The sequence below is a fragment of the Prenolepis imparis genome, unplaced genomic scaffold (genome assembly GCF_030444845.1).
Source record: "Prenolepis imparis isolate NDT839.2.m4 unplaced genomic scaffold, iyPreImpa1.0 SCAF_12, whole genome shotgun sequence".
NCBI classification, from domain to species: domain Eukaryota; kingdom Metazoa; phylum Arthropoda; class Insecta; order Hymenoptera; family Formicidae; genus Prenolepis; species Prenolepis imparis.
In genome coordinates this window covers 4,081,926-4,092,535 of record NW_028141170.1, presented here as the reverse complement: position 1 = coordinate 4,092,535, position 10,610 = coordinate 4,081,926, and the positions used below count along the sequence as shown (strand labels likewise).

The window sequence follows — 10,610 nt, the reverse complement described above, 5'->3', positions numbered from 1 at the left end:
AACGCGAATTCTTGGGTGTGTGTTTTTTGGTCGCCATGTTGGTTTAGCCCAATGACTGACGTCAGCGAACGCTTAGCGGTGTGCAATCGCACGAACAACAAAGACGGATAGACAGAGATAGCGAGTTGATGCGCTCGAGGTTGAGTGCGCAAGCTTGAAGAGGAAGGGGAGAGAGGCGTGCGCGATCGCGATCCGTGGCGGTGCACAGCGGTGCACAACGGTGCAGTCGTCGACGGATGTAAGGGACGTTTTGTGTGGGCTAGGCTCGGCTCGGCTCGGCTCGGCTTGTCTCGGCTCCGATTCTCTCGCATCCGTTATGACGGTATAGTGATCCAGTCGTGCTAGGCGCTCTCTGCGTCTCGGGCTCGGTCGTCATCTCTCTTCTCCGGCGCAGAAGAAGAGAGAGAGTGAGGGAGAAAGAACGCGTTGTATCGAACTTGGCGCACCCTTCGTGCCGAAAAAAAAGCCGAGAAAGGAAACGAAACGCGAGATGGAAGCGCGACGCTGTACGGTTTGACGGTTCTCCGCTGTATTAAATCTCGCTCCTCGGAACGGAGTCGGACACTTCCTAGGTGTGTTCGCGCGCGCCATGTGCCGTGCCGTCACCATTCCGCGTGTGTCTCCTCCCTGCGGATTTGCGGATCGTAGTTGGATAAGTGTCGCGTAGAGTCAGTCGGTCGGTCGTATCCTTTCGTTCTCGGTGCTTCTCGACGAGTGTCGGTGCGCGAGTGAAATTCAACTATTGCGCACTCTTCTCCTTCGTCCTTGTATTTTTGTTCGGCTCGCGAGCAAGAGATAGATAGAGAGAGAGAGAGAGAGAGGTAGAGTGAGAGAAGAGGCAAGCGAGGAGGATCGAGCAAAAGGAGCGATAGATTGCACTGGTCGGTGCCTCCTCGAGTATCGGCGAGCTCCAACAAGCGGACAAGCGCGAGCGAAAGAGATAACGCGAGGGAGTGCGAGTGGCGTATATCAAGATGGCGCATAATTTGGCACCGAGCGTCAACTGCTCGCTCGACGACATTGACCTGAACGCTCTGAAGGTTCGTAAATACAGGGATTGTGTTATATTCGAGACATGACGTTTTGCGCGAAGCGAGGAGCCGCGTGCATCGCGTTCACCCGGCGACTCGATCCACCTGAACCCGTCTGACTCCCTCCCCCTCTTCCCCTCCTACCTCCGGACCCGCCTGGTGTCACGCGCGTCTTATACGTGGTGATTAACCTCGCGAGAGAACGACCACGACGACGATGATGAGAAGAGGAGAAAAACGTTCTCCTTGAACATTTTTTCCCACTCGCGTCGTTAATGTCGCGTAATAATGTCGAGACGTAAAGTTGGAAAAATCGAGCGATCGTTTGTCTCGGATGCAATCATGCGTGTCATCATTCATCATCATTGACAATCGGTGTTGCAAGAGTTGATACAATTGCATTTTTTAGTTTCGATATTCTTTGCAAATGATATTGATCTTTTTTTTTATATATAATTCTTATATGAGATACAATTTTTATAAGAAAATTTCGCCTTCTAATTTATCTCGAGATGGTATATATCAATATTAAAATTACGTAAGCAACACTTGTTGACAATTTGACAGATGCATCATCTCGCGAAATAAGATCGTTCGAGCGTCAATTTTCTCCTCTTTTCTTCGTTTTAGAAAAGTATAATTGATTCATCTTCCTCGTTTCGAGCTCAACATCGATTTTATTAAACTTACAAATATAAAAATTTATTAAAAGCGAGCATAATACATTTTAGATAAAAAATCGGAGCTTGATTCGAGGATAAAAAACGGATAATTGGTTGAAAATATTATTGTGATTTGTATTATATAAATACCGAATATTCTCGTCGAGTTTTATGCTCCGTTTTATATTTTTACGTCTATGATATCTCTAATGCCATAATCTGCTTATAAAGTGGCTGATAATCGTATTTTGCCTTGGGATCTCAAATTTGTTGCTGAAATAAATATTTTATTTATTTTATCGTATTAGATTTTGTATCTAAAGAGAGGATTTCTTACATAAAGTGTCTATTTTTATTCGATAGAAGATAGATTAAATTATCACAATATATTGAATCACTTACAAGATAAGCAGCATCGATAAAATATACCCGAAAATTTAGAGAAATATCTATATTTACTATCGATCACGTGATTTTAATCTTTAAGGTGTAATATCAGTTCGTGGGAATGTTATTCAAGTTAAAAGTTTAAAATACTTTCCTTACTTTAATAAAGAATTATCGTGTCGAAAAATATATTTCATTTTTCAATATAATATTTTATTTTTATTAATTATATTCTTCTAGAGAGAGAATTTAAAAGTCATAATTTTTAAATGCAAGCAATAATAGAAAAAAAAATTAACAAGGCGATTCACCAAGTGGTATTTTTATTTTTCACAATGAAAAATAGTTGATGACTTCAGTATGTAGAATATTCCGAATATTAATTAACCACTTGTGTTTCAGGAGCCTGCTGGAATCTTCGAGCTAATAGAAGTGGTCGGCAATGGAACATACGGCCAAGTTTACAAAGTGAGTAACTTGAAAATTATTCGTCTCGTCACGCTACTCGAAAAATATTAAGTAGTAATACTCTTAACATTATACATTATGTAATATTTTATTCCTATGGTTTTGCCATCTACTGCGGTTCGCCAATTATCGATTTCACGGTGGCGTGACGACCTTTTCTGTGATATTTTAAATTAATGAGTAGGCGTGAAAATTATGGGACTGGAAAGAAGAAAATGCTAATAATACGTAAATAATATATCTCCGTGAAAAAGAGACAATGTATCTAAGATTTTCGTGCATATATTCTAAATATTATTCCCGATAACAGTCTTAAAATTCATTGAAATAATTTCTCTCGCACACTTTGATCTCTCCTTTTCGATAAATAAATATGCTTTATTTAATTCGCAATGACAATGATTTCAAAAATAAACAACATTCATTGACGATGCACTGCAATACTAATTTCAAGAAAATTATCTTCCCAAAATTTTTTTCTAGAATTATCTGAAAGAAAGTAAAGATACAAAAGAAACAAAGTTAGTAGATTAGAGTTATAATATTTTTTTAGGACACAGTATTGATAAAATGATATCGGAAAATGTTTAGATAACTACTGATAACGCCTAAAAAATTTCAATATTTATGTTATCGTGAAAATAAATATTTTATAATGTATATAACATATTTTATATCGTTTCACATACCTAAGGATCGCGTGTATAATTTTCATATATATATACACATTAGTTATCGTACTTTCCGTTTGAGTAATCCATATAACTCTTATCTGTTAGGACCTATACCACGTCTACGTTTTCCGTTTTAAGTACGTTATCGCGAGCGTCGTATATCCGTCCTGTAGAAATCTATACTTACGTACCACATTACGCGCGTGGGAAACTTTCATGTTTAAGGTGATACCAAGGGTGATACGTAGCGTGGCATTGCGTTGCGTTCTCGCGATAAATATACTCGTGTTCCTTTTTACACCTCGGCAATAAAGCGGAAAAGGCTCCTTACGTTAAAAAGACGCAATAAAGCCCCTTTTACAATAGGTCGGATGTCGGATGCAGGCGATGATCCAATGAGAATTTTTTTTTCGAAAACGAGATCGACCGCGTTCCAACATCTGGCTGCAGAACGGTCCTAAACGTATTCTTATGGCTACAAAAAAAATGGGAGATAATTTTTTTCTTCGTTTCGAGAGATTGACCTGCGATTGAATGAGTGCAGCTCAGGAGCACCGTCGTGAATCACATAGCAGAAATGTCTATAAGAAATAAAAATTGCCTTTCTCCGTTTCTTATATACATACAAGTTGTCTTTCACGACAAGTTTCTGTACTTGTCGTTCCAGTTTCATATCTTACGGAAATATTCAGGCACACAAATTGATATTATTGTCTCGTTCCTTTATGATAGACGTGCCATTTCGAAATCTCTTATTTCGTATCACGCACGTACATATACGCATATCACAAAATAATTTAAACAATTTAGAAAGTTACAATGAAAATAGTATGTTTATATAAGAATTATATGTGATAGATAGAAAATGTATTTCTTCTGCTGGAATATATATAAAATGAAATATATATAAAGATATGGAGAGTTTTGTGTGAGAAAGAAGACTTCTTTCTCACCTGTAACAGAGAACGAAGGAGACCGGTGATTCACTTTGAAAAAATTCTCTTTGGTGATGTCGTCCTTGGAAGAATATCTCGATGCGAAAAATGTCTCATATGAGAAAGACAGAGTGTGTGTGACAGAGAAAGAGAAAGGTCGAGAATCCCGCGACCGGAAGGACGCAAGAATCATATATAATTTGCATTATTAACGTGTCTAGGAAAGAATGAGCTTTTATTTTCAATAGAGTTGACAGTCATTCTAACGAAAACAAAACGATAAGCTAGTATATAAATTTATTGCTACACAATTAATGTATTATCCATTAGTATTATCCATTTGAACAGAGAACGATGAGAGTTGCCTATGGAATATCTACCAGGTGTCCCATTTTAAAGGACCCACTCAAATATCTCATTGTCAGAAACACTGCGTTAAATCGAAAAATGTTTCCTACAAAAGTTGTAGGGTTTCGAGGGGGACATAACATAGTAATATTCATTTGACCTTGGGCGGCGTCTCCAAGGTTAGTGAAGGTTAACCTTAAGCGAAGGTGAGAATGAATTTTGAAGAAAATAAAAAAATGCTTCAGATAAAAGTTGTTCAAATTAATTAGTAGAAAAAGATGTTATAATAAAAAATATGGGTTTCCATTTAAAAAATTTATTCTCACCTTCACTTGACCTTGGAGACGCCGCCCAAGGTCATATGAATATGTTATGTCCCCCTCGAAACCCTACAACTTTTGCAGGAAACATTTTTTGATTTAACGCAGTGTTTCTGAGATATTTGAGTGGGTCCTTTAAAATGGGACACCCGGTATAGATTCATGTTCATAATTAGTAATGCAATCTATTATGAAAATATTATTATTAAAGTTATTATTAGTAAAATGGACTTTCTCATATATAATGTGTCATAATGCGTTGTATTTGTGTATGAATTATATTTCTGATTGTTATAGAGCACTGACACGTTGTCGAAATGACGAATTTTCAGACTTATATTGATAATTAATTTAGATACGCGGATAATTTGGATAAAATAATTTTCATTGTATATATCGAAGGGAGACGATAAATAATATATACGGTGAGAGAGAAAGAGATATTACCGGAGGCAACGGTATACTCGCGCATCTCCCGCGAGGACGACATCAAAATGAAAGTTGTTCTGGCACAATTAATTAATTCACGTTATCCGCACCCAGACGATGCGGCTGCATCTATCGCGCTCGTTCGTGCCTCATTCGTGCTCGCTACGGTGAATCATGGTAGGGGAAATTCAAATTTGTCTAGAGCACGTAAAAAAAAAATTAATAAAAAAATGAAAAGGAAAAAGATTCGCATATGAGAATTTTATTTGCATTTTATGCGCCTTCATCGGTCGCGAGATGCGTCTTCTATTCGCATTCGTTTCGCACATCTCTCCTCCACCTCTTGTAGCACTTGTGCTCTTTAAACGCTTTACTTTCGGGCTATGCGGAGATAGAGAGAGAACGAGAGGGAAGCGGAGGACGAGGACGATGACCCGTTGCCGATGACGGCACAAAATGAGCCGAACACGCACGCGTGTGCGTGAAAACTTGAGTGCGACGACGAATGCGCGCGCGCTATCTCTTGCACGAATCATACTGTCCTAAGATTTGTAAGAATCGATGATAAGGCTCGATGAATTTAAGAAGAATCTCTGATTCAACGTTGATTAATTTATCTTTTTTTTTTTTTGCTGATTCCGTTGGTGTCACAGTTTCAGATTAAATCTAGTTGAATCATATATTTGACTTTTTGTGTCATGTGCCAGGAACCGCAACAAAACAAGTCGATTTAGTAAAACGGTACCGCAAACAGAGAGAGATTTTTTTTTATGCACTTTCGCTTCTCGTTAATTCCTTTATGAAATGTAATGAGATAGAGATAATTTATTTTATTATTAACACAAAGTTGAAAAAATTCTTTAATATGAAGTATAAAAATTTATTTAAGTAAAATGAGAACAGAATAGAATAAAATAATATGAACATTGGAACACAGAAAAATTTATCGAGAAAGAGAGCAAATTATATAAATAACGTTCGAGTGAAAATTGCAGAAAAATTTACAATAAATGATGATATATGATTGTTTGCACAATTATATATATTTAATTGTATAATCGATATTGTATAATTAAATTCATAAATTGTGCGAATATTCTTCAAAGCAAAGATCAAAATTATTTAAAATTTCGTCTTCACGTCATATGTGTGTGTGTATGTAAAGTTTAAATAATTCTAAGAGATTCTAAGATTTTTCAGAGCAAATAACTTGTACTATATAACAATAATTTGTACTACACAAATAAAAATCAAACATATTTCTGAAGGATTATCTTAATTCAAATTTTTTCGCGCAGATTGATAAGTATATGACACATGTATATTGCATCTAGTTATTGGAGCAGTATCTAAATATAATGGAAAAAAGTCATGTTGAATTCCTTTAAATATGACAGACATTTTTGATAAAAGAGACGAAATTGTAAATCTATGTCCTAAATATATTGCACTATGAAATATGTAGCTAGTTTTGAGAATAGTCACACATTTGTGAAATATTTGTAATATTCACATTCCTCTCTCTCCCTCTCTCGCTCTTTTTTTTGTGTACAAATATATTTTATATATAAATATAATATTATGTAAATATATTTTATTTATATAATTTATATATTTTATTTATTCTATACGTATAATATCAATTAAGTATAGAAAAAAAAGATGATACATATGTTAGTTTAATTAAATAATCATCTTTCGCCATATATATGCATGATTTGATCGAACGTGTTTAATAATATAAACATTATCCACTTCAAGACTATTCAGATAGACGATTTTTTATTATATTTTTATTTATTAGTGCTTATGTGTAAGGATAATCGAAACGATTTCGTCTCATTTTCTTTTATCGACATTTCTTATCTTAGATAGAATTGCATTTTTTTGAAATATCACATTCATGAATGCTGTGCGACAGTGTGTTTAAGATTATAGATAACATTTTTATCTTGCTATTATTTGTCTTTCTTACAATATTATTTGACCATCTGTCATTTATATATATATATATATATATATTTCGAAAAAATAAGCTCTTCTATCTAAATGCCTACGGTCAACAGCATTAATATTACATTTGTCACGTATTATATCACTGTAAAAAAGAAAGTTCTTGCACGTAATAGCCGATTAACAGGCATATTTTTTCCAATGTCGCGTTGCCTCGTAGAAAAATAGATTCGATCAAAAGAAAAGAAGAAAAATTGTTTAAGAAATCGTAAAATAATAATGTTTAAAGAAAACTTTTCTCTCTGCATCGCTTATCTCTCCTCGGTTTTTCGTCTCGCCTAGAAAACTTGGTTCCATACGAGTCAAGTGACATTTACACGTAGGTGGAGATTCAGAGGCAGTGCGAGAGCAAAGTTTTTCGTCGAAGAGCGAGCAAGAATGGTATGAACACTATGTGTGGCTGATTTTCTTTCAGAGGATAGACGGTCGAGATGCGTCCATAGTCTCTGCGTTTGTATGCGCGCAGCTTTGTAGTTGAAAAAAAGGTCGAACACACATAAAGAGTGCGGTGACGCTTTTTTCCGCCACACACGTCACTCTGCTCGCTCTATCTCTCAGCAGCTAGAGAGAGAGAGAGAGAGAGAGAGAGAGAGAGAGAAAAAAAGAGAGAAAATGAGATGCTTATAACGATGCGGGGGATGCGTTTTGTTTCGCGCCAATTGCAGCATGTGCGTCATTCCCCTTTTAATAATCCGTTTAATGTTCAACCTACAGCAGTTTTATCGATAGGTTAAACGATGATAGTACTATCGATACTACTTCATTTGCGCGAATAAGCGATAGCGTATTATGAAAAGGATTTTAGCTGGCGGTTAACTTTTATATAGGAACTTTTATAACGTTAGGAGATAAGTTTCGGAGCCGCTACCCCGTCATCTCGAATGCTTCTTATGCGTTTAACGGACGATAATGACAATGCGCTTTTCTGCTCCGCAGGGTCGACACACCAAGACCGGTCAGCTGGCGGCTATCAAGGTCATGGACGTCACAGAGGCAAGTATTCGGTTGCACGGCGAAGCACGACTTAATTACTTTCTCACTCTGCCGGGTGTTCACAATGTTACGGCACTTGGCTTCACTATGCCATTGAAGAGTTGGAATTGCGGCCGCGAGATCGGTTTCTCGGAAATACCAAGAGTTTCGCGCGAGAGTAAAATATATGACGCAGTCATTCCCGTGTATAAGATTTTGTTGCGCGAGATTTACAGCTGGAAAGATTCCTTTCAATTCTGGAAAATAGGCGTAATGCCGGTTGCGTCCCGCAACCGCAGATAGATAAGTTTTTATCAGCATGAGGAGAGAACACACATAAAAGCTACACGATATACGAAACGATTCTAGAAAATCATTACCGCCTATCATTCACTGCCGATAGAAGACAAAGGCCTTTTCTGTGAACCTGCGAACGATTTGATTTATACGACATTTTCCAGGATCTAGAATTAGTTATATAACCAGGCAGAAAAATGTGTATGTCTTCTTATATTAGTATAAGATTGAAAAGTTTGGCTCGATTTTACGGAAAAGATTAAATAATTCGCTTATAAATGAAATGATCAATACTGCTAAATTGTCAATATTTAATTTGTCAATCTATTTTCCAAGTCGATATATATATTTCTGAATTTTTAACAAAATATTACCGCAGTTGAATAAAATCAGCAGTTAAACATCGAATATTTGCAACCGTCTAATACTCGAATAAATTATTCACGCAAGAGTGATTTTTCTTTGTATCATTATCGTTACATTTAATTATTACAATTGCGATACAAATCACCTCGTAGCGATATTTATCTAATGGAATATTTCTGGAAACAGGAAGGAGAGGTGCGAAGAGAATATTCTTTCGTATTTTATTTATACATACGCAGCAAAGAAATTAAGAGGTGTCATAATATTACTACTATTATCATATTACGCTCGTAACTGTTCTCTTTTTACATAAATTGACCGATGCTGAATCGGCATTAAGCGATATGATTATCTTTCACTTCTCTTCATATGTCTCTTTTTGCGAGTGCCCTCTTTTCTTTTCTCTCACGTAACGCGCGAGTAAAGACTCGACTCTACTTACCTACTTAACGAGAACGTCAGATTGCTTTTCTAGATAACTGAAAGAAATTTTCACATTCTGATTTTATCTCGTAAATATGTGTGATCTATCTGTCTTTCAATGATTGTGTTCTCATAAATTTTATTCTAATCTTCTTCTTCTCTCATAATTTATTGTGTATAAATAGCTTGAATTTATAGTTTTTAAATAAATACACAAATATAAGAAGTAGAACGGATTAGAGACGCAAATTTCCAACAATGACTTACTTGCAAAATTTTCTAATAAGCTTTTAAATATTATACAATCTTTCAACAAGCTGTTTATCTTTGCAGGATGAAGAGGAGGAAATTAAATTAGAAATAAATGTACTCAAGCGGGTGAGTGTCTATAAATGTCGTAAGACGCTGGGTAATTGATAGAATAAATTAATACAAACGAGTTTTTTTGCGTTGCAGTACTCAAATCATAGAAATATAGCTACGTATTATGGTGCCTTCGTAAAGAAGTCATCACCCGGCAAAGACGATCAATTATGGCTGGTTATGGAATATTGCGGAGCTGGCTCCGTGACGGATCTTGTCAAGTCAACTAAGGGTCAGAGCTTGAAGGAAGAATGGATAGCCTATATCTCGCGAGAAATACTGAGAGGACTTAGTTATCTTCATAGCAATAAAGTCATCCACAGGGACATTAAGGGGCAAAATGTTTTGTTGACGGACAACGCGGAAGTCAAACTTGGTAAAGTCGATTTGAATGTAAATTATTAGGTTGGTGTAAAAGATTCAGATCGTAAAATGAAATTGGAAACGAAATATTACATAGTTTAAAAATATTATTACTGACATTTTTTAAATTTAATTTTTTCATTTAAAGAAGAAAAAAATTTAAAAAGATTAAATCATTAATTTTATTTTTTAAGATAAAACTTAAAAAAGCTTTTGCATAAACTTAATATTTATTACGTGACATATTTTATTTTGTTGCAACTAATTGTGTCATCTTTCTCTCAGTTGACTTTGGCGTTAGCGCACAATTGGACAGAACGATAGGTAGAAGAAACACATTCATCGGTACGCCTTACTGGATGGCACCAGAAGTTATTGCTTGCGACGAAAATCCAGACGCCACTTACGACAATAGAAGCGACCTTTGGTCGCTTGGAATTACCGCTTTAGAAATGGCTGAATCACAACCTCCGCTATGCGATTTGCATCCTATGAGAGTGAGTGTTCCTCAATCATTTGAACGATTAAAACTATTTTTACATCACGTAAAAAATATTCT

The 10,610-nt window shown here is 35.9% G+C and overlaps 1 protein-coding gene across 13 annotated transcripts in view; it reads left to right on the top strand.

Annotated features, from left to right (window-relative positions):
• The first annotated feature begins 246 nt into the window (after nucleotides 1-246).
• The window catches only part of Msn (serine/threonine-protein kinase msn), a 28,525-nt gene continuing 18,161 nt past the window's right edge, over nucleotides 247-10,610 (top strand). For all 13 annotated transcript variants that reach the window (XM_083052011.1, XM_083052009.1, XM_083052008.1 and 10 more), the window contains exons 1-6: nucleotides 247-1,040; nucleotides 2,483-2,548; nucleotides 8,204-8,260; nucleotides 9,659-9,703; nucleotides 9,782-10,064; nucleotides 10,337-10,548. In XM_083052011.1, the coding sequence (XP_082908137.1) occupies nucleotides 975-1,040; nucleotides 2,483-2,548; nucleotides 8,204-8,260; nucleotides 9,659-9,703; nucleotides 9,782-10,064; nucleotides 10,337-10,548 (729 nt within the window). In that variant the 5' untranslated portion in view covers nucleotides 247-974. The remainder of the gene's footprint in view (nucleotides 1,041-2,482; nucleotides 2,549-8,203; nucleotides 8,261-9,658; nucleotides 9,704-9,781; nucleotides 10,065-10,336; nucleotides 10,549-10,610) is intronic.